Here is a 25,607-nt window from a genome sequence, read left to right as displayed (position 1 = left end):
TTTTTTTTTTTTTATTACACTTTTGATGTGTCTTCTTTTTTTTTTGCGCTCCCGATTCTTCACGTTCCCAGTCGCACATCGAAGCTGCATGGCTAGAAGTACGGAGTACTCCGTATTCTCTCTCTCTCTCTCTCCGCTCTCTCTCCATCTCTGTCTCTCTTCCCCCACAAAACCCCCACCGCACCCGCACCCTGGCGACAATCTTTGGCTCCGGCGCCAATCTCTGGAGCCAGGTCGCTCCAGCGTCTGAGGTAAACGTGGTACTGCAGTTTTCGAACCTGTTGGCACCGTCCATACTTTCTATGCTCGAGTTAACAAGGTCCGCCCCAACATCTCTCACATAACTATCCCTGCCCGCTTGGTTTGGCTCTGGGGACCGCTGGAGCCCACCGTACTCACCCACCAAGACATATGTACTCCGTTAAGGCCCATGCATGCATACATACAGTCATATCTTAACTACATATATACTCACTAGATTCTTCAAGACACATCTTGCTTCCATGTACTCCAAAGGTTCTTTCGGCACAAGGCAAAGGTACGCCCGGTCGAGCCGCGTTAGACAGGCTATGGAGGAATACCTTATGTTAGTTGGTCCGGCTCCCGTCCCGAATTTTCCCTCGGCCGGAACGCGTGCCGACAACGCTGTTCTCATACTGGCGATGCCGATGCCGATAAAAGTGGCAATTAATTCACTTCAACTGCTTCGACGGCCGGCCTACTTACTTGAATCGATCGGATGTTAAAGTTGTTAGTATAAAATCGATCGCCCTTTTGAAAGCGCAATCGGGTGACGCGCGCTGTTGGGCCCCGAGGTGGCTAAACTCTATGGGAATGAGCGTTCCTGGGACCGTCCGTCGGGGAGAATATCACGCGCGAATATCCCCTGCCCACCGCTTGACTAACCTTGAAAGCACATTCGAGACCAAGTTGCCGGGTGAATATCGAAAACGTGAGTGGCTTTGTTTTCGATGAATGATAGATCTGGATCCTATCGCTCGCCCTGTGCCCTTGCGAATCATTTGGAAAGGCGGGGCCGCAGCGCGACAGTGTGCACTCCGTACCGCATTCAGTATCTGTGTAGATCCGTATAAACCCGCTCGTCAATGTAGAGAATGCAATGGTTACTTCACTTGTCTCTCAGTGTCGATCGGATTATCTGGCCTGGATGGAGGGCATATAGATCCGTATACGTATGGATATGTACCGTCAGTTACCCTGCACACTGACCCAACGCCATCGCATCCCGGCCCCCCCCCCCCCCCCCCCCCCCCCCCCCCCCAACCACGGCTCCGTGCCACCGCAGAGCGGGCGGCTTGAGCACTGGCAGCGCTGCAAACGGCCTGTCATCGCACAGAGCTTGTCGTGCGCGAATATCCGGCCTTCAGACGCTCTCCATCGCGTCTTTGGGCCTGTCATCTGGCCGCATGGAGGGACTTCTGCGCCCTGATTGGCCGCACGCAAAAACTCCTTCTCCGATCCCGCCCGCCGCCGCCGCTGCTGCTGCTGCAAGTCAAAAAGGTTGGAAGCAGGTCTCGCTGGCCTTCCCATGGCTCTCCGACGACGACACCAAGTTCACAGCTTGCCCGCGCTCTGCCTCTCTCTCCTCCGCTCAACTTAAATACCGGACAAGGGCCGATCTCGACCGCATCGTCATCCTGCGCCAGCCAACGGATTCGCATCGCACCACACTCAAGGAGCTGCGCTTGACCACCACTCGCCGAGCCTCGTCCCTCCTCCCTCTCCCCCCCTTGATCGCGCCAGTGAGTCATCCCCTCGCCCTCCTCCACCACTAGCATCAACCACCACCAGACAAAGGAAATGACTGTTCAGCCCTCCCGTTCTTTTCCTGCCGCAATCACACCCATTTGCTGCCTTCGCCCAGTGCGATTGACTCTTCCTCCAGACACCTTCCCCTCCCCCTTTTTACCCCTCTCTACCGCGAGAATCCCCGGGCCCCGAACGAGCATCTGAAAGAACCCGCCGTGAGCCGTGTCACTGCGCGTTTGCTCCGGGGCGGAACAGGGGGAAATAATTCCACACCATCAGAATCACGGAGCGGCACATGAGCAGTAAACTGTGGCAGTATTTCCTCCAGGATGACGTCGAAGGCTTCAAAGGGCTTCTGGCAAGCGCCAGTTACTCGCAGGGAAATAAGAATGGAGCAAACCTCGCCGTCACCTCCTCCAAATTCAGTATCAGCCCCGGCGCCGCCTTAGGATCCTCGCCCAGCCCTGCTTCATCCAAAATAAAGCGATTCCCCGGATCGTTCGCGACCTCTCCGCTGCAGGAAAGACCGCCCTTCCCGCAAGCTCCCTCGGTCGTCCTCACGCGGGCTGACGTGAATGCCCGGGACCAACATGGGCGCACGCTCCTACACCTCGCTGCGTCGTCCCAGAAAGAGTCGGCTTTAGAGTTCGCGCATGCCCTCCTCGAGGTTCCCTTGCTCGATATATACGCACAGGACGCGGAGAGTGGCTGGACGGCCTTGCATCGGGCCCTCTATGCGGGAAATGCGACGATTGCACAGGCTCTGATCGCACGGGATCTCAAGGACGCTACAAGCTTCCGAGCATCTAGCGGAGCGCACCATCCCTCCGGTGGGCTCATCAAGATAAAGGATCGGGAAGGAAACAGCCCATTCGACCTGTTTGCCTCGACGATCGTGGCGCGAGACATAAATGAGACCTCCGAAGACGCTTTGCTCTCCGGAGACGACACGTCGACCGCAGATTCATCCGCCTTTGATGACACCGAGAGAAATGTCTCTCGAGGAAAGTTGAAGCCGCTTGTAAACGTTTTGGGAGACGAGATTTTCACGTTCGGCAGTAACAAGAATCTTTCTCTCGGCATTGGAGACGGAGATGACCGGCAGTTTCCGGAACGGATCCATTTGACTCGTCCCGACCATCTCCTTTACAGGTTCTATCACGAGCGTGAGGCTCTGAGGGAAGAGCAGGGTATGAAAGCGACTGATGGAAGGATTGATGCTGGATTTGCCGACGAACTGCCCATGAAGATCCGCAGTCTGCCGATGGTTTTCCAAGATGTTGTAATGTCCAAGCTGCATACCGCTATCCTTACCAATGACCCAGAATCGAACCTATACATGTGTGGGTTCGGGCCTGGTGGGAGATTAGGCACAGGCGACGAAGCTACCAGATTCAATTTTGTCTGCATTGAAGGAGGAGGAATAGCGGGGAAAAAGATCATCAACGTCGCCCTGGGCCAGGACCACTCCATTGCAATTTCGGACCTGGGAGAAGTGTTCACTTGGGGCAGCAATAAGTACGGACAGCTTGGCTACAGTCTCCCACGCACGAACCAAAAGGACGATTCACCCATCCAAACTACCCCAAGACAGATTTTTAACCCGTTCAAGAAGGAAACTATTATCGGTGCTGCGGCCTCCGCCATCCATTCCGTCGTCTATACATCGACCTCCATCTACACTTTTGGGAAAAATGAAGGGCAACTTGGCCTGATAGATGCTGATGCGCGTTCGCTCGAGATGCAAGTGGTCCCGCGAAAGGTTGGCGCATCACTTTTCAACCAGTCTATTTCTATGGTATCAGCTATCGATCGTGCAACAGCAGTTCTTTTAGAGAATCATGAAGTGTGGGTTTTCACCCATTATGGGTACTCCAAGCTCACTTTCCCTCTCGATGGTGCCTCTTCTTTCATTAAGGATAGCTTCTCGGCCACAAGATATGGGCTCTCCGCTAATTTCGTCACTAAAATCAGCGGTGGTGGAAATACAATCTGTGCACTGTCGAGTTTTGGAGAGGTGTATACCGTGAATGTCAACCGGAAAGCGGACACGCATTCTGTTTCGTCTTCGACGACGAATCCGTCTAAGATCAGAAACTCGCTTCCTCAGCCTTCGCGTGTGTGGTCCCTCAGAAAATCGCACATGGCAGTGCGGGACGTCGACGTCGGCCAGGATGGTTCGATCATCATATGCACCGAGTCTGGCTCGGCGTGGCGGAAAGAACCCCGAAGTCGTTTGAAGGATACGGGAACCATTACATTTGGCGAACGTCAGACCAAGGACTACAAATTCGTTCGCATCCCTGGTTTGTCTCGGGTGGTTGCGGTTAGAAGCAATGCTTTTGGAGCGTATGCTGCTGCCCAGCGTGGTTACGATGTGACCAAAACTCAAATCGTTGTGGAAGATCGTACAATTTGGCATGACATTTGGCCTCTTTTGCCGTTTAAAGATCTTCTTAGTAGGCACGTTCTTGAGGACATTACGGCTCCAGCCAGCATTATCGGTACACCAAATGGAATTGGGCTGAACGCCCAAAGGGTTTTGTTGCCGACTGAACTTGAGGATGAGTTGAAGGAAACGCTGCAGGTTCGTAATCCCCTAGATGGATTCCCAGCGCTTGTTTGGGTTTCGTCAACTTCCTCGGATGTTCGAATCCCGGTCCATGAATTCGCACTCGCCGCCAGAAGTCCCGTCCTTAGACATGCGCTTTCGGAATTCCGCAAATCGTATTACTATTCAGTTCCTGATCTCCTTTCAATTGAGTATGACAGTGATGGACAAGCTCATATCCAACTCCAAAACTTTGACATCCTGTCCGCCTTTAACCTTGTTTTATTCATTTACACCGACCACACGTATAGCGTCTGGAACCGAATTAGACACGATGCGAACAACGCCCCAAGGTACCGCCAAGTACGCCTTGAAGTGATCAGGCTAGCGACACAGCTTGATCTAAAGAGCCTCGAAAGGGCTGCAAGGTTGATGATACCGCCGAAGCCATGTTTGAACCTTGACATGGAGCATGCAATTTTAGAACCTACCTTTTTTGACAGTGGGGACGTGATAATTGACCTCTACAGTGGAGAAGTCAGAGCTCACGGGCCTATTCTTTGTCAGCGGTGTCCTTTCTTCGATGCATTGTTTAACGGTCGAGCTGGCGGTCGCTGGCTATCGTCTCGGAAAGAAAGGTTCTCCGACTCTGTTGACGTAATCCGTGTCGATCTCAAGCATATTGACCCGGGAATATTCAAATTTGTGCTGCGTCACATATACACGGACACCGATGATGACCTTTTTGAAGATGTCCAAACTAACAATTTGGATGACTTTATTGATATCATCATTGATGTTATGTTCGTTGCGAATGAACTTATGATTGATAGGTTGGCGCATGTCTGTCAAAAGTTGCTAGGAAGTTTTGGTACGTTTGGTCCCATTCTATGCTTCTTTGAATTCGCTAACAGGATCAGTTGATATACGAAATGTGGTTCCTTATTTGAATGCGGTCGCTCCTTGTTCCGTCCCCGCTTTCAAACGAGCTGCACTCGAGTATATTTGTCTCAATCTCGAGGTTATTCTTGAAAACAGGTGACTACGTCTAGGTATCTTGGAATGAAGGTCAGGACTAACGATCTTTGTGTGCCCTCCCTAGGCTTCTTGACAGGCTGGATCCCGACTTGTTTGATGAGCTCAATGAAACCTGTCGTCAAAACCAGATGGCCTGCCAGCCAATCTCAAGATGGAGGAATACCGAAGAGTATGTAATAGAGAAGTATCCGGAGATAGTATCGCGACTTGAACAGGATAAGCAGCGACGAATCGATTCTATGAGGTTGCGCTCTCACTTATATGAAGATGAAGAACGGGAAGAGAAATTCAAAGTGGGAAGCACTGAGAATCATGGGTGCCTCTCACCTTCCGCGAAAAAGAAATCGTCTCTTCAAAATTTGAATTCAAAATCGTCCATGGAGAGCCCCCTTCTTAAATCAAAGCCATCCGCCGGGGATTTGATATTTCCTATGGATGACGAGGGGGTCCTCCCTTCCAGTGCTATCCCTGCGGCTCACTATAGTCCGAACTATAAACTCGATACCGATAGCCTAAAATCCGCTAGCCATGCCTTGTCAAGAGTAGCCGCATCGGATAGCGCTAAATCTCCCTCCGTCAAAGCTACTTCTCGAGTTGAGGGGCATGCAACACCGGCTGTTATAACGTATGAGCCGAGCTCAGATAAGAATCACAGACCTGCCGGCGCCCCATGGGGACCCTTCACAGCTACTCCAAGAGCGGGCTTAAAAGATATCATGGCTGAAGCTGCAGGGTTCTCGAGTGCATCATTGTCGCATTATATTAACTCGCGTCGCGAAACAGATGCGCCCCGACCTGCTCCCTCTAAGCTCTCTCAAAAGGAACGAAAGAAAATGAAACAGCAGCAGATGCAGGAAGCTTCCACTGAAGCAGAGCCGTCCAAAACCGAATCACCATCGCCATGGCAAATTCCTCGGAGGAAGCTTCAAAGTCCTTTTACTGCAGATAGAGAACAAGAGGATCTGCCTTCGGTGCCACGGCGAACGAGTAGCAAGGCCTCCTTAACTCTCCGCCAGACCGTCGCTGGAACACCGCCTCCTCCATCAAATGATGGACCCGAGTCATCGTCATCCCCCAGCCTTAAACCCAGTACCAACCAACATAAACCGGGAACGGATACGAACACGGTACCCTCAACGACATCTAAATTTTCTGCTTCCCCCCCACTCCCCCTTGCCGCGATTCTTGAACAGCAGCAGTTCGAGAAAGATATCATTCGCGAAGCTGTAACAGCAAAACATAACCTTCACGACATCCAGATCGAACAGGAGTTCCAGGAATGGTGGGATGCTGAGAGTAAGCGTGTGATGGAGGAAGAAGCCGCTGCTATCGCTGCAGCTGCAGCTGCTTCTGCTTCCACTAGTCGAACTAGGGGTAGCGGAAGAGGGAGGAGTAAAGGCAGAGCAGCAGGAGGAGCAGGCGGTGGTAGTAGTGGTGGTCGCGGACGTGGCCGCGATTCCCGAACTGCGGATAAAAATAACACCGAACGGGCGACTTCTGCCCCCTCTGAGCCTCCTCCTGGCGCTGCTGGTGGCGAGCATGCACGGTCTGGCCACCGTCAGCAGCGAAACGGGCGGACTAATGATCGTGGCAGGGGAAGTGGTCCGACCCGCTCTGGTGGCGCTGGTGGTCGTGGTTCTGGCCGTGGAAGAGGGAAAGCTTCACAAGCGCAGCAGTAGAGACTGGAAGGGGAAAAAAAGTTAATTGTCGCCTTGGCTGCTTATGAGATGAGTCTTATAAACAAAAAGCTATCCGTTGCGGGGCAAGTTCTTCTGTACTAATGCATGGTGTTGATAATATACTCCGTACGAAGTACCCCATTCTCATTTGCAATTCTGCTTCTGTAAATACCTGTATAGCTATGTATGTCTATAGGTGTTGAAAGGGAGTTTCTTGAGGTGCTTGATGATATTGACTTTCGGCACCTGTGTGGGGTTGAGGCTCGAGTACAAGTTTAAGGTGTATTGTCGACGCCATACTTACACATGTATCATACAAACACTTCCACGATTCTTCAAATATTTCAGAGCTGATCAGGTGCGGCCCTTTGGGCTGCTCAATGTTGATTAAAAGGAAAAGAGGCTTGAAAGAGCATGAGAGCGCTGGTATAGCCCATATACATAATGCGCTCTGGAGCCAAACACAGTAATAAATGGAAATTAAAGAAAAAGCAGATCAATAGTTGATAATTATCCAACCTGTGAAAGAGTAGCCGGAGAAATCAATATCAAACATCAAGTCTCGGATTCCAAATTAGTGAGAATCCGACAGAGCACATACGTAAGTAACGCGATAATATCCCATAAAATCCCATGCCATACACTAAAGCCAGTCAGGAGTGTGACTGACGGTAAAACCCAGGTTATCCAGTCCGCAATCTAAAGAAAAGCAATGCACAACCGCTAACCAACCATATGCAAAACAAAGAAAGAAAAAGCCCCCGGGGCGCGGGGGGGGGAAGGGGAAATATGGGCTAGAAGGGAAGAAACTGGGCATTTAACCAAAAAAAAAGGCATCGGAGATTAGAGCCATCACCGGTAGATACGCGGGTTATTCTCCCGCTACAGGGACCTCTCTGCTTTCCCACATCCTTCGAATCAATAGTTCGCTTTCAGTAGGATGATACGACGCACTGTCAGTACGTACGTCGCCATGATCATCGACTTGTTGTCCGTATGTATTCCCATCAGTATGTACGGACGTCCTGGAGGGAGGGTTTTCCAGATGTAATCGCTCGACGCCTTGTTCAACCTCTCCAACATGGACGATGCCATCTTGCCCTTGAAACCGGACTTGACTTTGCTTCATGGAATGGGTCTTGCTTAAAAATTGGCTTCCAACACCGGCTTCTTCCATTGCAGTCGCAGATAGCATGTCCTCTCGAGATTGAGGGCGAGACGGATCATGGCCGTTGACCAGGTCACGGGCGGAGTTAACTCTTGTCAATTTTCCACCGGCACTGGAACCTGGAATCTGCCTTAATCGTTTAAAACTGTCGACAACCGGGTTTTTGAAGCGATGGACGACAGAATATTCCGTTGTGAACCTATCGTATATCTTTCGAGAGCGCTTGATTTCGCCGTCGGTCGATACTCCGGTAGATCCAGTCGCTCCTATCATGAATCGACGACCATCGGGCCCATAGCCACCGGTACCCGGGCGGCTCTGAGCGCCTGCCACGTAATTGGAATCGATCGTAGAAGTCGCAGGTATCCCAGGAATGAATGTATCGGGAGGGGAATTGGACATCGTGGCTGTTCTTTGAAGCCAAAGCTTTTGCTGGGTACGAGAATGCGGCTCGATGGGTCCATTGTTGGAGGGCTTGGGAGACTTCGATCGTTTGAGAGCAGTTGATTCGGGAGAAGGTGGTGATTGGGGATGATAATGTGGAAGGAAAGATGAAGGAGTGGAAGGGCCGGAGCTGAAACGCGGGTCGGTCCGAGGGCCAGTACTGTTGATCAAGAAACGCGATACACCTCCCTCCGCAGACGAGGACGCAGCATGGGGGTTATTCATCGCCATCGATGATAGAGTAGATGGAGCGGGGGAGTGGCTCACAGCGTTAAGGCTGGAAGCCAAATTCGCAAAGGAAGAGGAACGAGGGCTTCGGTCAGAGGGCAAGGGGGTGGCTGTGGCGGATACGGAAGATATTGCGGGGGGAACTTTCGAAGAATGGGGGTGGTGTAAGATGCGTGATGCGATAAGGTGTTGGTCTGAGGCGCGTGTTTGATCCGACGGTACCTCAGAAACGGCATCCTTGTCACGGGCGTGACCTTTTTGTAATTGCTCCTCTTGACGTGGGACATTCTTGTCGTTAATATCCGTATTGTGACTCTCCTGGACAAGGGGAGACTTCGCGCAGGAGACAGAGGCGGTGAGGCTATTCTGTCCATTCATTTTTCCTGATACAATGGAGTTACGCCTTGTGCTGGAAGCTGAAATGGAGCTGTGGTCCTCCCATTCGTCCTCGCCGTCTGAGTCCACGAGCGTGAATCCAACCGTTTTCTTCTCAGAAGTCTCGGCCTTTTCGGTTTGATTCACCACATGAGTCTTCTTGACGAGTATCCCAGATCCATTCCGCCTCAGCGCAGGAGTCGACAAATTTTTTCTCACTGTGGTGTTAGGAGACGCGGCCGTAAGCGGTATTGTCGACTGATTCCACCGAACGTGGTTCTGGTTTGTTCGCGGACTGGTTGATGGTGAGACGGGGGCGGACTTTTTGCGTTGATGACGAAAGGGGGTCGGGGGAGCGGCCACCCCATCAACAGGCAAATTATGCACAAGGGCCAATCTGTGCAGTTTATTTAAGTTCTTATGCGACTGCGTCCGTCCATGCACGCGATGGGTACCGACGACGTACGGACGGTGTGATTTATGGACCGTTGACTTGTGGGGCTGGGGTTGATGGGCTGCAGTGGTGGACGAAGAATGACGGGGCATCGCGGAGTGGTCCGGTGGCGCCTGCGGTGAGGAGACCGAGCGCTTAACCGGCGAAACAGAATGGCTCGATGGCATGGCGACGGTTCTTGATGCAGTTGGTTAGGCGAGCGGTTCGTTCAACGAGACTGATCCTGCATCTGCGGAAAATCCCCACGCAGGGAAAATTGTGAATGAAACGGCGTCGGGCAGGGGGGTCGACCGAGAGCGAGGACGGTGCTGGGAAGGTGATAGAGGCTTCCAAGGGAGTCGATATCTCGGGCTAAGCGCGTTGAGACGTAATTGGGCAAGGCTGTGTTCGACGAAACGGGATGGACAATTGGCCAGCGAACAGGCGAATGAGGTCACAGTCGGGTACCAAAATGACGAGAGCACTGCATCAGCAAGAGGAAGCCAATCTGCAAGCATTGAATAACCCCAAAAAAGGACGAATGATATCGGCTCCAGATAAAATACCGGAAGACCTTTCAGCTGGTGGGAAAGGAGGAGCAGCAAGCCGGCGATGATGAGAACAAAGCGACTGCTCGCCGTCCTTTGTCGTCGCTGCATCGGCCGCTGGGGGGGCAAAAGCCCCAAAAGCGGTGAGTGATTGCACGTGATATTTAGTTGAAAGGTTAGCTAAATAGTTAACTAACTACGGAGTACGGAGTGCAGCGGACCGCCCAGCCTGGACTGCAGGCGAAAAGGAATCATGTTTCAGAGCGCACTGTTGCAAGCCTCAACAAAGATGAATCTCGCCATGTTGCTGGCTGTTAGAGGGGCCTTTTCAACTAGTTACAGAGCAAAGGCACCTTGATCACTGCAGCCATGTCTAACTTATTGAGGATAGCCGGTCACAACCCCAACTTCTCACAGCGAAAAGGACTACCGTAGTAAGAAGATGCCCTCAAATACTCCATATTGGTTCATAGAACATAAGTACATGCATACATAATGTATGTATCTGACATGACCTTCCCAGTTATATGCTTAGACAAACCAAAAGAAATCAATAGTGTCGTCATTAACAGGCTAAAAAAGTGTATCAACCTACCAAAGTTCCCGAAGACATTCAGTAGCCCACAATCATTCTATCTTGCTGCTTAGCGGAGAACCCAAGATCACAGCTCAATTAGACTCTCTTCAACCGGCTTGGGCTGTGGCTGTAGTGGCAACTGATACGGCGATTGTGGCGTTGGGAGGGAGGTATCTTCTGATATTTGAGTGCCGTTTATGGGGCGAGCAGGGTACGCATTCTGTGTGGCCGAAGTCGTCTGCTGCCAATGGTACGATGGTTGGTGGTACTGGTCCGTATATTGCACTGGTGGGCTGGTCGTATCGAAAGTAGGCTCATACGGCCCACCTTTCTGGGATCCTTGGAACGCATATGACGGCGTCGACTGCATTGCAGGTGGAGGCGAAGCCAAGGGTTCCGCTACAGTTCTAGACGGAGGGTGTTGCTGGCCTGAAGAAGCCGCCGCTGCAATGGGTTGCGAGTATTGAGAGTTCTGGAATGTAACGGGCGACTGGGGGTATTGCCCCCCCGCGAACGGTGGTTGCTGGCCGGTGGGATGGGCAGAGTCCTGCTTCATCTGGCCACCTACAGCTACATGTTGAAGGGGTTGGTTTGAATATGATAGCGAGCGGTTTTGATGGGGGCTTGGGATTTGGGGGCTGGTATCTGTGGGTTGATTCCATGGCTGGCGAGGGGGGTTATACTGTGAAACGGGGCGCGCATACATTCCCGGGGCAGTACCGGCCGCTGCCGACGGGGAGCGTTGCTCATACTGGTCCACCGATGACTGCCTGCTCATAGGGGGGTAAGCATGTGGAAATTGCCGATCAGGACCGGACCCAAGGTAGAAACTTTCCGCGCCTCCTTGATTATCTGAAATGTGTGAGGACATGGTTGGGTACAAATTCGTCGATGACTGGGCTGGCTGTAGAGAATCGTACGCTCCCAAGGTTTGCTGTGCATAGGTGTTCGAAAGTCGCTCTTCTAGCATTCGATCATAATACCGAACAACGGTCGACAGCTTAGCATGTAAATCTAGAAGAGTATCTTCTCATTGTCAGTGTTGACATTATTGCTCTCAACATAGAAAGGACCTACCGTATTTGCTCATCGTTTCGCCGTATGTCCGGGCTAGCTTGGGCCTCAGAGCGCCTATACTTTCATACAATTCCTGAATCTGGGGCTCCCTTAATATCGTTCCCGGTGGCTGATGCTGGAGTCGGTCTACTAGAGTCGCCAGCAGATTGATTTTCTCCGCCTCAGTTGCAGTTAACTCGTAGTCCTTTTTAGGGAGAACAGTGGCGGATGTGCCCGGCCCGGGGGTCTCTAGAGATGTCGAGTTCTTTAATGCAGCAGTGTGCTTCCTCTTTTGTTCTTCCATATCCTTAAGAGAAGCTTCAATAGCCGCCTTTAGATCTGAATCTTCCTCTTCTTCGTTGACATTTTCATTCGTTTTAGAAGGAGTAGCGCGAGGAGTCGGCTTCGACTGCGGGACATATCCGCTCGACGATTTACCCTTTGCATCTTCAAGGCTCAGTTGAAGAGCGCGTTTGAGATCTTCATCGAAATCTGCTTCAGCACGACCCCCTCGAGGCTCCATTCGAGCACTTGTCTTCGGCGACTTGAAGCCGGGTCGGTTCGATACACCCGGAGGGTTAAACGACTTGGACGTCAGCTTCGCGTAACAGCCGTCATCCACTCGCACCGGCTGTATAATCCCCAGGTGCGGTAGGGGCAAGGTTTTGCTGGAACACTGAGCGTCGAAGACATTGCCACAATTACGGCAGTGATGTTTGCGATTGGTAAAGGTAAAGGGTGTTCGACATCGCATGCATACGTCGGAATCGATCCATTCAGGAGGCTGTTCGTTTTCAAAGGCCGTTAGCATCCGCCTAAACAGGCAAACGGACCAGTATGGCTTTGTGGACTTACTGCGCTGCTGTCAAGCATGCTGCTGGCCAGCTCTGTCTTGGGTGGAAACTGAAAACCATCCCATTGCAATTTCCGATATGTCTCTCCCACATACGCCAGTTCACTGCGCGACTCAGTTGCAAGTGCCCAACTTTGAATCAAGTCCAGTATCTTCGTCTTTACGCTGTCGTTGAGGGCGTTGGGACCTTCGGTTTTCAGCAGCGAAACTAGGTTGTCCATAAATTCTCTGGACGATATCTCGAGAAGGAAATGTCGGCCACCGTTTTTTACGCACGTATCTGTCAACTGGAGCGCGAATATCAGCAGTAGTCATAGATGGTAGCGGAGTCATGGGGAATTTGCCTTCAAGGTTGCCAGCTGAACGTTCGGGTTCTTGTTCTCTAGTCTCCTTTTCAACACCTTCATGGCTTCCTTCGGTTGTACGGTCTTTGATCGGATCAAGTCTGTGATTTCCAGGTTCAACGCGATGTCTTCTCTGCAAGGGATGTTAGCCCAAGGCGAGTCGCAACCGGAGGTTCTGATACTAACAGGGATGAAGCCGTTGCCTTCTCGACCTGCTCCTCGAACGGAGAAACTGAAGAAAACCAGCCTGCCATGGTGACAGTATTCGCTGATGGGACCTCCTTGCCGAGATCTGAACAAGCTCTTGGTGGAAATTCTGAAGGCAGGAAGGGGGCTGGCTATGTTCTCAGGCTCGGGTTGATGGTGTTGTCTTTGGATCCTTCAGAGAGGATGACGACACTGGGTTAGAGTGATGTAAATTGACCACAACAAATTACTCCGCAGTCAAGGCGCGCAAAACGGTATACGACAAGGCGCGGGCAAAAACTAGTGGGGACGTGTTATGTACGCAGACAAGGCAGAAGCATTCAGATACCTTTACTTCGGAATTAATAACGGCGGAATATTGATACTACGCTGTAGGACGTGCGCGTGCAGCCAAAAGCAGCCTGTGATGGCGCATGGATGGCGCTGTGTTCCAGACACCGCGGGAAATATCACATGACCAAGCTGGCGGGAAATGGCTTATGTAACTAAAGAAGTGGCAGCCTCTGCGGTCTTATTGGGTGGCTAGGCGCCGTGGTTAACTAATCAGCCGAAGATCGCTGCCTCCCGCGCGGCTAAGTCGGTCAACTGGGACTGGGCGGTTTTTAAGGGCCGCATCAGCACCAGCATCAGCAGGTCTGACGATGTCGATATCTTACTCCCTGGACCTTTAACTGCAAGGTTTCTCGCCGCCTATGCGGTCCTCCCACATCCCAACCTGACTATATTTGGTTTGATTGCTACCGTCGCTACGGAGGACTGCAAAACGTACCCACTTCTATCTCTTTGTTTGCTGTTAACCAAGCCGGGTCCAACACCACGCTTTACTAGTAACCCCATCAACCTATCTATCCATCGACCTGTTTGCAAAATGTTTTCCTTGCTCACTGCTTGAATCGAGTGTTTCGTGGTGGAAATCTCGGGAAATCAGCACCAAACCAAACGTACCAAGCCCCTCCCCGACGGACGCTTTCTGAGACGCTATGCGGGGAGCAGTGGCGGATAACAATGTCGCTGGTCCGCATTTTGGTGATCAAGCTGGCATCGGCCCGGACGCGACGCATAGGCAATATTTGGATATGAAATCATTGCAGGATATGGCCGCGTCATTAAATCTAAACGGAGATGTTCCAGTAGGCAACCTCATATCAGCACGGGGAGATTTGACCCTCACCTTGACTCCAACTAACGGTTATTGTTACGATAGCTGAATGAACTAGTTCGAATTTCCGAGGATGCGATCCAGAAATCGAAGATATTAGCACAACAAGGGCAGCTAGATCTTGCGCTTGTGCAATATCTTCGGGCATCGGACGTCGTCATTAATGTAATTCCAAACCACCCGGACTTCAATTACATGAACCGTCACCACCCACGGTGGGCAGGTCAGTTCTCGGGGCTTATGATGGTGAGCAATCCCGTTGAGATTCTTTTCTACCTTTGATTCTACCCTTGCACGTTGCTAACCTGGGCCAAGGCTGTCAATTCCCAACACGCTACCATGGAGAATATCAAGCGGAAGCTTAGTTCGCAGCATAATCCGAGCTACGGTCATGAGTCCAGCCAGTCACGGCCAAATTCGGGGGGTTATAATGCTTCGCCAATCCTGCCTTCGGAATCCTCTCGTTACGAAGCAGCGCAAGATCCCCCCGATATCCCCATTCGCATGCCAAGTCCCTCAAGCTTCCAATGCTCGCCGACCATACCAGCAATACTGCAAACACCAGGGTCCCCGTCGAGGAAAATCAAACCCGAAGTGAAACCCAAACCGGAAAATCTAATGGGGAAGCCTACAGAGGAGAAAACAACGATGCAGGATCCTCTCACGCAGCGATTTGCCGAGTTAAGGAATTCGCACATAAAGAGGACTCCAATCGACAATAGTGGTACAACTCTAAATAATGGCACCTGGGCTCCTCCGTCCGCAGACTCTCATACATCCCAACCTCTCTCGCATTCGCGTCCTCGCTCAGTTTTGGATCCACCACCTCCTCGCCCACTGGGGCCCAGGGAGATGAATTCTTATCGTACTGACCCCCCAGCTCCACCCCCGAAAGTGCCCATTTCATCGGTTGAACCATCCCTTCCAAGAGTTCCTAGCCCCGCATATAGTCCGGTGACTACCGTCCCATCCCAACCGCCTCCGAATCCTCCCAGGACTTCCGTTGATAGCATTCGCCCTGTATCCTGCCGACAATCCTCTTCCTGGATGGGTGTATCGAACGAGACTCTTGCCGTCGTTGATGATAACCCATATCGATCCCGTACCCCGAACGGTATGAATGCAGAAGGAGAGCTAAGGAATAATACAGCAGATATGACTGTCGGTGAATCAATTTCCGCTGAAGATTTACTGCAATTTTTGCGAAAATACGACATTCTGCTTATCGATGTCCGTCCGCGAGATCAGTATGACAGTGGCCATATATATTCAAAGTCTATAATATGTATCGAGCCGGTCATCCTCAAGGAAAACATGTCCGCGGAAGAGCTCGAGGATCGTTTAGTAATATCACCAGAAGCTGAACAATCACTATTTTCCAAGCGGAACGAATTTGATCTCATTGTGTATTACGATCAAAATACAAGTGATCCGTCATACCTCTCTGGTTCTCCAGCGTCGAGCGCTGTGCCTCATCTTAGAGCTCTTTATGACACACTATACGAATTTAATATGTATAAGCCGCTCAAATATGGCCGACAGCCAGCTTTTCTTGTCGGAGGACTGGATGCTTGGGTGGACCTTGTCGGTCAGCAGTCACTATCAACCACGCACACCGCAGCTATTATGCACTCTGTACGGGCACGCAAACCCGTTCCGGGAAAGTACCAGCCATTGAGGAGGATGCCAACCGCCAGTGCCAATTCAAGCTGGGAGGTGAAGAAAAGGAGATTACGTGAATTCAAACCTTTGAACCCAGAGGAAGAACGGGCGTGGCTGGAGAAGGCAAAGACTGAAGAGATCGATCCATCCAGCTATGGTGCAGGTGATGGCGTTATTACTGAGGAACCCCAAGAACTCGAATCGGCTGAAGCCGAACTGAGCTCTTCTTTTGTTCATTCGTATGAAGACTTCCTTCGACGGTTTCCTGAACCCGGAGACATTCGACAGTCTATGGCCGGTCTTCCCATGACCGACCATCAATCCCCTCAATTCCATGAGCCACTAATCGCACATCCTTCTCGGCCGCCACCAGCGGTGCCCCGTCCATCTTATAGCGGTGTTACTGATGGCCGACATATCCAACCCTCTTTTGCACGTCAAGCCTCTGCCACGAAGCATGCATTGTATAAAGCCAGTTCTCCACTTGATCGTATTAAACTTCCTCGAACCGGCCTCGTTAACTTTGGATCAACGTGCTATATGAATTCGATCATTCAGAGTTTAAGCGCAACAACAGAGCTGACCAAGTTCTTCTTCAATAATCATTTCCATACCGTCGTTCAAAAGAATTGGAAGGGCTCACAAGGTGTTCTACCGGGACTTTATGCCAACCTAGTACGGTCGTTGTGGAAGAATGATGTTGAAGTCATTCGGCCCACCTCTTTCCGAAAATTTATTGGACGCTTGAATTCCGAGTGGGCGGGTAGCCAGCAGCAAGATGCCAAGGAGTTTTTCGATGTACTTGTCGACTGCCTGCACGAAGATCTTAATGTAAACTGGCAAAGAACTCCCCTGCGTCCACTGACAACAGAACAAGAAATGCGCCGTGAGCGAATGCCAATACATCAAGTCTCGGGAATCGAATGGAACCGATATTGCCACCGTGAATTCTCTTATATATCTAGTCTTTTCGCCGGGCAACATGCAAGTCGCTTACGTTGTACGACGTGTCGGCGTACCTCTACGACCTACGAGGCTTTTTATAGCATCAGCGTAGAGATCCCACCATCCGGGAAGGGCGACATTTACCAATGTCTCCGCAGTTATTGTCAAGAGGAGATGCTTAGCGGGGATGAAGTTTGGAAATGCCCTCATTGTCGCACTGAGAGAGAGGCCACGAAGCAAATCATCCTGACTCGTGCGCCCCAGTTTCTTATCCTCCATTTTAAGCGATTTTCCGCATCTCACCGCCAACAAGCTCGCAAGATACATACACCGGTGTACTTCCCACTCTCAGGCTTAGACATGACTCCTTTTATGATTCAGCCCCCATCCACTCCGCCTTCTCAGCCTCAACCCAATGGGAATCCCGCCCAGACGTCTGCAGTGTCACAATCTCAGACCGAACTTTCGCCGAATGACCTGGCAACGTCTTCTCCGTTTATTTACAATGCCTATGCCGTTGTGCGACACTTGGGATCGACAATCCATGAAGGCCACTACATTTCTCTGGTTCGGGACGCTAATCGCGACTGTTGGCGCAAGTTTGACGACCATCGTGTCACAGATTTTCAACCTGGCAACCCAGGATCGTCTGATTGCCTTCAGAGCGAACAGGCGTATCTGGTGTTTTACGAACGCGCCCCCAGAAATTAAGCTCTTCTTGACGCCCTTCTGCCCTGCAGTATGACCATGAATGATGAACGTACGATGGCAGGTTGTTACTTTTCTCTGGTTTATGAAGCATAAATGCTATGTGACATGATTTGGATCTGTGATAAAATTACGTTTCTTTTTTCCCTTTTTTTTTTTTTTTTTTTTTTTGGGCGTCTTCTTTTTCTCTACTCTGTAAAGACCAGTTTTCTACTGTCCCACGATCACTGCAAAGCCTATAGCGGATTATTGATCTAGACAGTATGAAGATATTTCAATTTTCTGGCTTGCAGTTATTTTTTGACCCCGCTACACGCAAATTATGTCATTGCAAGATTATACCCAGCATACATAGCGCCCTTTTATTTTATTTTATTTTTCTTTAATTCTGATTTATTTATTTTTGGGCTTGTGAGACTGAGACTCGAAGAGGCCAGCACAGAGCCTCCCATCCTTCAGTGTTCCCTTCAATTGGGCCACTTGGCATCTCGCGGTTACTCGACCTCACTCTTTATCCACAATTTTGAAATCCAGGCGGCGTTGGCCCTGAGGTTGGGGGTTTCTCACCAGAACTCAACAACACCACTTTCCGGAGCATTGATCCACTGGTGAATAGTTGACGAGTTGGATAGCTAGCGCAAGACTCCAAAAGCACATGCAAGGCAAACAGCGACATCACATTTTTTTCCCTCTTGGAATACTAGGTTTCGAGTAAAGACTTGAGCCTAACAGGCGGGATCCCGAAGTTACACTTGTCTGTCGTATCTCCCAGTGTCAAGCCTAACCGTCTCGACTTCATATCAGCGTTTTGGAAAGTCAGATAGTTCATCAAGCATTTTGACTCCGCATCTCTTCAGAACCAAACCTAGCATTCACAGGAGCGCCATTTTAAGGGGAATATTTCATTTTGTTGAAGGATCTGTACCACATGTGATTGTATTTTGCGGCGAGACGCTTCTAGTCGAATGGGTAAAGCATCGGTTTTAAGCTTCAGTCTAAGCTTACGAATTTTGGAAAAAGGTCTTCATAGCGTTCCCGTCTGTCTGGATAGAGCGGGCGATTGTCGCGGGTGCCAGATCTCGGCTCTTGAGCGCTCGATTGTTCCAATTCGTTATCCGCCTGAGATTCTTAGTTTGATCCCAAGAGCCGCGGTGACATTCATTTGAACTTAGAGGAACACCCAATTGAAACCCTCCCAGCAAGACTCCAGGAGGATTGTGGAGAAAAGGACGACCCCATACTTCGGCGGTCGACGGAATCTCTGGTTGGGCAAACTGCGTGTCTGCAGCTCAAGGTTGGCTCGCCAAGGTCCAGGGACCTTTCTCGCCAAACAAAATTTGATCCTTCATGCGACAACTGCAACAGTTACCGAAATTTAATCATCACTGGATGCGAGACTGTTGGTCCGTTCGCGGGCTCGCCGTCATTTGACCTGACCCGTGTTGAAAAGCCGACGATGGGTTCCTCCTTGACTCGTCGCACTAGATAACCCTTCCTGTGGAGTTGCCGGGGAATCCCAGTTCCGTCTTGACGATGCCCCTTGCGCACGACAACGACAACTATCCTTTGTGTCACTCGTGTAGCTCACGGCCAAAGTTGCCCATGACAAAAAGCGGGACGAAGCCCTGGGGGATGTAACTACTCCGTATAAATGGGTGCAATGAAGAAAGTTGTCCGCGCTGTTCGACCCTTGGAGACATATTCCCTGCCCACCAGCCTCCCCACATTTTCGGGGTCGTACGAATGGGCTGAAAGCTTACCGAGCAACCTCTGATTCTCCTTTTCCGTCAAAAAATCCTTGTGCCTCCCTCAGTCCTCGGGGCTCCGCACAGCCTCTCCCCATAATAATAATAATAATATAATAAAGGCTTAAATTTAAATGGCCAAGCCCAGTCATGGTTGCAAGCCCTGTTCCAATAAGAGAAATGTCACAGTGGCCATTACCCAGGCTTGGTGTCCAGTCATTTCTTTCAGCTTATACCGAGTATTTCAGCTTCAGGTCTCTCCACCAGGGGATTCTTTTTGACCGAATCCGCTTTAGCAGCCTCATGTTGCTCTAAAGCACCTTTCAAAATCCAACACATATACATACCCTCATAAGCTATGAGCCAGGCCTGTCCTGGGAACAGGCCTTTTTTATCCGTTCGGGTGCTTTGACATGACGTTGACCCTGCATTCTAGATTCTGGATTCTAGGTCTCTCTATTCTCTACCGGACGGTCAGGGTTTACTTATGAAGAACGTCTAGCACAACTCTACATACCGTTCCTGAATTCACAAGCCCGCTGCGGACTAGATCAGGGTATGAAGAGGTGATTTCAATGATCATCCTCATACCACCTTTGCAATGGTAAATATCGGGCTGTCTACGCCTGACCATCCAAACCGAGGATTGCAGCTATGGCTCGTCGGGGTCGTGATGGTCTTGGTGGCCGCGATTTTCGTGATCGTGCGCCTGGCCGCGAGATATGTTCGAAGCGGAATCCAGATGGATGATTGGACCATTTTCGCTTCATTGGTAATGATCTCGAATTGCATCTTTTATATCGCACTCCCGATCCTTAACTGACTCTTTTGGTAGACTATTTCAGCGATGTTTACCCTTTCTCACAATATAGGTTCGTTATTCACGCTCTGCGGTTATAACTCTATTCCCGTGTCTCTGAGCTGACCGATATAAACCACGCACGCAGCCATACATTATGGATATGGGCAACATTCTATGGACCTCGAACGCGATCGAAGGATCTCCGCACTCAAAGTTGGACTTCCCCCTAAGCAGACCCTAGCACCCTATTGGGTCGCTACGACCTCCGAACTAACTGTTCTCGTTGCATAGGCTTTATTCGTCTGCCAGGTGCTTTACAAAGTGGTCATTTGCCTGACCAAGGTGTCGATATTGTTGCTCTACGTGCGAGTCTTCTCGATAGCCAAGAACTTCACACGATGCTGTATTGCAATGATTGTATTCACAATCATATCGGGGATAGCTTTTCTCGGCCCAACGATCTGGCAGTGCAGACCAATTGCCTCCTACTGGGACCGTTCCATAAAGCACGTTTGTATAAGTAACCATGCCACTTGGTTATCATACGCCTTGATCAACATAATTACCGACTTCATGATACTATTGCTTCCGGTGCAGCAGGTGCTCCGCCTTCAGCTGAAGCTCCGAGATAAGATTTCTATTATTATGATTTTTATGCTTGGTGGATTGTCCGTGAACACATGTCCCGCAACCATTGGAACTACTTAATCGGACTAACCATAAATCTAGTGTCTGCATAACTAGCATCATCCGAACTACCAGCCTTGCTGCATCATCGAACCTACAGGATGTCACCTGTAAGCCCCATCTCCCCAACCCCTTGGTCCTCAAAACGCTAGCTGGACATAATTTTGCTCAAAAAGAAATCTCCAGGGCATACCATCGGCGTTTCGGTCTGGAGCACAATCGAACTCAACACAGGCATCATTTGTGCCTGTCTCCCCATGATCCGCCAACCGCTCTCGTTTATTTTCCCCAACCTCTTCTCCGCCTCGGATCGAAGCAATTCCCACCCATACGAGCATTCATATATGACTGCCTCGCGGCACAAATCCCGCTGTGATCGCTCTGTGCCGACGGCAAATCGGAACTTAACCTGGACCCGAGACCATGCCGACCACGTATTCATTGCGTCTGTGAAACCGGGTGCGCGGGACGGATACATGCATCGAACAGAAAGCGAAGAGAACATGATAGACCTGGAACGTATGGATGCCAACGGGAATGGGATCATAAAGACCACAGACGTGTCTATCTCAGCGTTCACGAGGTCTGACTATGGTTCCTCGCCGTCACATCGCACGAAGTAAAATTTCTTATAACCTGTTCTTTCTCCAGTTTTCCATTTTCAATTTTTTTTTTTTTTTTTTTTTTAAAAAAAAAAACTCCTTTTTTACGGAGTAACTGCCAGTGTGATGATAATGTGGAATTATGGTTGGGCGGCCTTTTTTATTTCCGAAAATAGCATTGTTTCCTCAGCCTCTGTATCGGTATCTCTCTTGGGCTGCATATATGCATAGATACAAAGCTCACTGGATGAAATCTCCAACACAACATCTTCCCAACCAGCCCAGCTGGAAGAGGCCGAACAGGGTAGCACACACAAACACATAGCGAGTCTTCCTATCGGTGTTTTGGGTAAGGTCATGCAGAGCCAGGCCGGATCCAATCAACCACCAGGCTTGCGAAGATCCCATCCCAAGAAAAATAATTTCGTCAAACGATGGAGTATACAGAGTAACTGCACTATAAATAGCAATTCTCGATGCCTTTAGCATATTAGTGGGGATTATCCTCCGATGTCCAGAGCTTTGCTCAAAACCAGTTACACAAAAGAGAGAGCAAGATCCGACTTTAACGACTCCATACAAGGTTGGTCAGCATGGTGCAGGAAAAAAAAAAAATAATAAAGTTAACTAATCATTCAATCTGTCATACAAAAATGCAAAAATAAAACTCCTTTATGCCTATTCTTTCAAACTTCCAGAACTTAGGAATACGTAAAGCTATACCGAAGCACCAAGATGCTTCTTTAAGTCTCAATTGCTTTATAACATTACAAGTAGACTCTAGGTCTTAAGCCGGAATATTTTTTTCCTCTTTTTTTTTGGTTTCTCTTTTGATATTTTTACAATTCGTCATGGCCAGATGGCTCGTCCTCTTCTCCGCTAGGGGCTTCACCAGCACCGTACAACTTGCTAGTGATGGGATAAGCCACATTGGAGAGCTTCTCTTTCTGCTCTTCGAAATCTTCGGTTGTCGCAGTAGCGGCATGTTCTTCAAGCCAGTCGGTGGCTTCCTTAACAGCCTCAAGGATCTGCAATAGCTGTTAGTTAAGTGGCTAAACAGTGAATACAAATGCAAGAGTGTCATACAGTTTCCTTGTCGTCATCCTCAATCTTACCACCCAAGCCCTCCTTGTCGTTGACTTGGTTCTTAAGGCTAAAAGCATAGTTCTCAAGGCTGTTACGGGCCTCGATCTTAGCCTTCATAGCCTTGTCCTCATCGGCGAACTTGGCGGCTTCCTCAACCATACGGTCAATCTCTTCTTGAGACAATCGGCCCTTATCGTTGGTGATCGTGATAGATTCAGCTTTGCCGGTTCCCTTGTCTCCAGCAGTAACCTTCAAAATACCATTGGCATCAAGTTCAAAAGATACCTCGATTTGCGGGACACCACGTGGGGCTGGTGGAATTCCTGTGAGTTCGAATTTGCCCAACAGATTGTTATCCTTGGTCATAGATCGCTCTCCTTCATCTGCAAGGCATTAGCAACGCGCGTCAACTGAAAAGGATTGTGGAAGCAGGAACTTACAAACTTGGATAAGGACAACTGGTTGGTTATCAGCGGCGGTAGAGAAGATCTGGGACTTGCGAGTAGGTATGACAGTGTTGCGAGGAATCAACTTGGTCATGACACCACCAGTGGTCTCAATACCAAGAGTCAAGGGGTTGACATCCATGAGAACGACTTCCTTGGCACCCTCATCGCCAGAAAGAACACCACCTTGAACAGCGGCACCGAATGCGACAGCTTCGTCAGGGTTGATACCCTTGCTTGCCTTCTTTCCACCAAAGAACTCCTCGAGGAGTTGTTGAACCTTGGGGATGCGAGTAGATCCACCGACAAGGACAATGTCGTGGATTTCAGATTTCTTGACCTTGGCGTCCTTGAGCACCTGCTCGACGGTACGAAGGGTCTTCTTGAAGAGATCCATGTTGAGCTCCTCAAACTTGGCTCTGGTGAGAGTTTCCGAGAAGTCGTTTCCTTCATGGAAAGCTTCGATTTCAATGCGAGTAGACATCTGAGATGAAAGAGCTCTCTTGGCCTTCTCGACTTCGCGCTTCAGTTTACCCATGCTCTTAAGATCCTTTGTAATGTCGACATTGTTCTTCTTGTTGTATTGCTTGGCAAGATAGGTGATGACTCGCTGGTCAAAGTCCTCACCACCGAGATGAGTGTCACCAGCGGTAGCCAAGACTTCGAAGGCGCCGTTATCAATAGAGAGCACAGAAACATCGAAGGTACCACCACCAAGATCGTACACGATGATCTGGCGCTCGTCACCGGTCTTGTCGAGACCATAAGCGATAGCGGCAGCGGTAGGCTCGTTGACGACACGGAGGACGTTCAATCCGGCAATGGTACCAGCATCCTTGGTGGCCTGTCTCTGGTTATCATTGAAGTAGGCTGGGACAGTAACAACGGCGTTGGTGACTGGCTTGCCGAGGTATCCCTCAGCGATCTCCTTCATCTTGCCTAATACCATGGCGGAAACCTCCTCGGGAGTGAAGTTCTTTGGCTTTCCGTTGACATCAACGCGAACCTGTGGCTTGCCATCCTTGTTGACAACCTTGAATGGGAAATGCTTGATGTCATTCTGAGCGTCCTTATCTTCAAATTTGCGGCCAATGAGACGCCTGTAACACCGCAGTCAGTACAGGTACCTTGCACACGGGAGCCATAGAGCTCGGAACAACATACTTGATGTCAAAGATTGTTCGTTTAGGGTTAGAAGCATATTGATTCTTTGCGGCATCACCGACCAGACGCTCCTCGTCCGTGAAGGCCACGTATGAAGGAGTGATTCGGTTACCCTGGTCGTTTACCAAGATTTCAACTTTTCCATTTTGCATCACACCAACACAGCTAGACATGGTCAGTTAGCGCTGCGGGTCAAGGCTGAATTAGGGACTGATGGGGTGTGCATACGAGTATGTGGTTCCCAAGTCGATACCGATGACTGTTCGATTGCGGAGGTTAGCAGAGAGTCGACGAGGATCTGAAACACGCCTTCATACTCCTCTCTGAGACATACCTGTTCCATAGTTTTCTTGAAGGGGAGCCTGCTCTTCCGCGGCGTGTGCTGTGCCCAACAGGGCCAAGGGAGCGATGAAGACAAAGAGAAGGTAGAAGATCGTGGTCCACGCGAATGGCGAGGAAGCCACGTCCCGCCTCGATTGACGAGACATCTGGAAGTGGGTAATTAAGTGTGGGAGAGAAGCAATGCGGTGATCTCTTCGCTGGTCCGGGCTCGCGGCTCTCTCTCTCTCTTTGCGCTTCCTGGTATGACAAGGTGTAGCTTCAGGCGCTGGCTGCTTTTTCACCAGGAATGAACGGGGAAGCAAGAAAGAAGGGGAGGGTATAATATGAAAGAAAAGAACAACAATGAAAAAAAAAGAAAAGGCAAAGGAAAAGGAATTAAGGTGAACAGAAGAAGGACAGCTCCAAACCTGAAGAGGGACGGGGGAAGTGAAGGGAGAACAGCATCCGGACGGAGAGCTTTATCTGCGCGTGCTGCTGTGAAGGAATAGTTGGCCTTTTCGATCGTCGGGGAGCCGCTAGTCCCGTCGCGGCCTAGCGCCGTAGTGGCAAGCTTCCGTGGGGCTTTCTCGGCCCATTTAGGGTTTACTCTACGCCTGCTGATTGGCCATATTTGCTGACTCAGCGTGTCTGGAGATTTCTACAAACCGCCAGCATGCGCCACTGTGATTGGCTCGCTGATGCTGTCTATCTGGCCACTCCAGCGTGCTATTGCCACTGCCACCCGCCTCCGCCCAGACAGCATGTTGCGGCATCTTCCAGAAGCGAGTGGAAGGCCTGGTGACGATAGGTACAGTACTATCTCCTGAAATGTCCTACTGTAGCTACGTTGGCGTGAAAGAGCTCTGGCTTTTGTCGTTCTCAAACAAGCTTCCTTGATGTCATTTTTGGGGGGCTTCCGGCTCAGCAGAAATCTTACTCATAACACCGTTTGTAGTAATAAAAAAGATATGCATTCTATATGTGTCCTGCATAAAGAAAACTCCTAGAA

At 50.2% G+C, this 25,607-nt stretch overlaps 8 protein-coding genes across 8 annotated transcripts; 5 read left to right on the top strand and 3 right to left on the bottom strand.

Annotated features, from left to right (window-relative positions):
* Positions 1 to 1,427: 1,427 nt before the first annotated feature.
* Positions 1,428 to 2,035, top strand: D8B26_001947 (uncharacterized protein; the record flags this gene model as incomplete). The annotated part of the gene is made up of 2 exons (XM_066123689.1): positions 1,428 to 1,763; positions 1,907 to 2,035. The coding sequence occupies 2 exons, from the start codon at positions 1,428 to 1,430 to the stop codon at positions 2,033 to 2,035; spliced, it is 465 nt and encodes a 154-aa protein (XP_065979764.1).
* D8B26_001946 (uncharacterized protein) lies at positions 1,903 to 10,260 on the top strand. The gene is made up of 3 exons (XM_003065897.2): positions 1,903 to 5,192; positions 5,242 to 5,359; positions 5,424 to 10,260. Exons 1-3 carry the CDS (start codon positions 2,066 to 2,068, stop codon positions 7,036 to 7,038), a joined length of 4,860 nt encoding a protein of 1,619 aa, XP_003065943.2. The 5' UTR covers positions 1,903 to 2,065; the 3' UTR covers positions 7,039 to 10,260.
* D8B26_001945 (uncharacterized protein) lies at positions 7,910 to 9,874 on the bottom strand (the record flags this gene model as incomplete). The annotated part of the gene is made up of 1 exon (XM_066123688.1): positions 7,910 to 9,874. The coding sequence occupies one exon, from the start codon at positions 9,872 to 9,874 to the stop codon at positions 7,910 to 7,912; it is 1,965 nt and encodes a 654-aa protein (XP_065979763.1).
* A 325-nt stretch (positions 10,261 to 10,585) lies between the features above and the next one.
* VPS27 (Vacuolar protein-sorting-associated protein 27) lies at positions 10,586 to 13,520 on the bottom strand. Its single transcript, XM_066123687.1, has 5 exons — positions 13,251 to 13,520; positions 13,065 to 13,197; positions 12,723 to 13,007; positions 11,889 to 12,651; positions 10,586 to 11,837 (listed from the first exon to the last, which is right to left on the bottom strand). Exons 1-5 carry the CDS (start codon positions 13,316 to 13,318, stop codon positions 10,897 to 10,899), a joined length of 2,190 nt encoding a protein of 729 aa, XP_065979762.1. The 5' UTR covers positions 13,319 to 13,520; the 3' UTR covers positions 10,586 to 10,896.
* Positions 13,521 to 14,251: 731 nt separating this feature from the next.
* On the top strand, positions 14,252 to 17,748 carry DOA4 (ubiquitin-specific protease doa4; the record flags this gene model as incomplete). The annotated part of the gene is made up of 3 exons (XM_003065894.2): positions 14,252 to 14,401; positions 14,476 to 14,676; positions 14,746 to 17,748. 3 exons carry the CDS (start codon positions 14,252 to 14,254, stop codon positions 17,746 to 17,748), a joined length of 3,354 nt encoding a protein of 1,117 aa, XP_003065940.2.
* Positions 17,749 to 20,091: 2,343 nt separating this feature from the next.
* D8B26_001942 (uncharacterized protein) lies at positions 20,092 to 21,000 on the top strand (the record flags this gene model as incomplete). The annotated part of the gene is made up of 4 exons (XM_066123686.1): positions 20,092 to 20,262; positions 20,326 to 20,362; positions 20,438 to 20,505; positions 20,584 to 21,000. The coding sequence occupies 4 exons, from the start codon at positions 20,092 to 20,094 to the stop codon at positions 20,998 to 21,000; spliced, it is 693 nt and encodes a 230-aa protein (XP_065979761.1).
* A 236-nt stretch (positions 21,001 to 21,236) lies between these two features.
* D8B26_001941 (uncharacterized protein) lies at positions 21,237 to 21,602 on the top strand (the record flags this gene model as incomplete). Its single annotated transcript, XM_003065893.2, has 1 exon — positions 21,237 to 21,602. The coding sequence occupies one exon, from the start codon at positions 21,237 to 21,239 to the stop codon at positions 21,600 to 21,602; it is 366 nt and encodes a 121-aa protein (XP_003065939.2).
* Positions 21,603 to 22,226: 624 nt separating this feature from the next.
* On the bottom strand, positions 22,227 to 25,056 carry KAR2 (ATPase with role in protein import into the ER). The gene is made up of 6 exons (XM_003065892.2): positions 24,612 to 25,056; positions 24,506 to 24,536; positions 24,278 to 24,442; positions 23,108 to 24,213; positions 22,668 to 23,050; positions 22,227 to 22,609 (listed from the first exon to the last, which is right to left on the bottom strand). The coding sequence occupies exons 1-6, from the start codon at positions 24,763 to 24,765 to the stop codon at positions 22,421 to 22,423; spliced, it is 2,028 nt and encodes a 675-aa protein (XP_003065938.2). The 5' UTR covers positions 24,766 to 25,056; the 3' UTR covers positions 22,227 to 22,420.
* Between the last annotated feature and the right edge of the window lie 551 nt (positions 25,057 to 25,607).

The sequence above is a fragment of the Coccidioides posadasii genome, chromosome 1 (assembly GCF_018416015.2).
Source record: "Coccidioides posadasii str. Silveira chromosome 1, complete sequence".
Classification (NCBI taxonomy): Eukaryota; Fungi; Ascomycota; class Eurotiomycetes; order Onygenales; family Onygenaceae; genus Coccidioides; species Coccidioides posadasii.
Note: the sequence above shows the minus strand (reverse complement) of the source record. Positions and strands in the feature narration are given on the sequence as shown.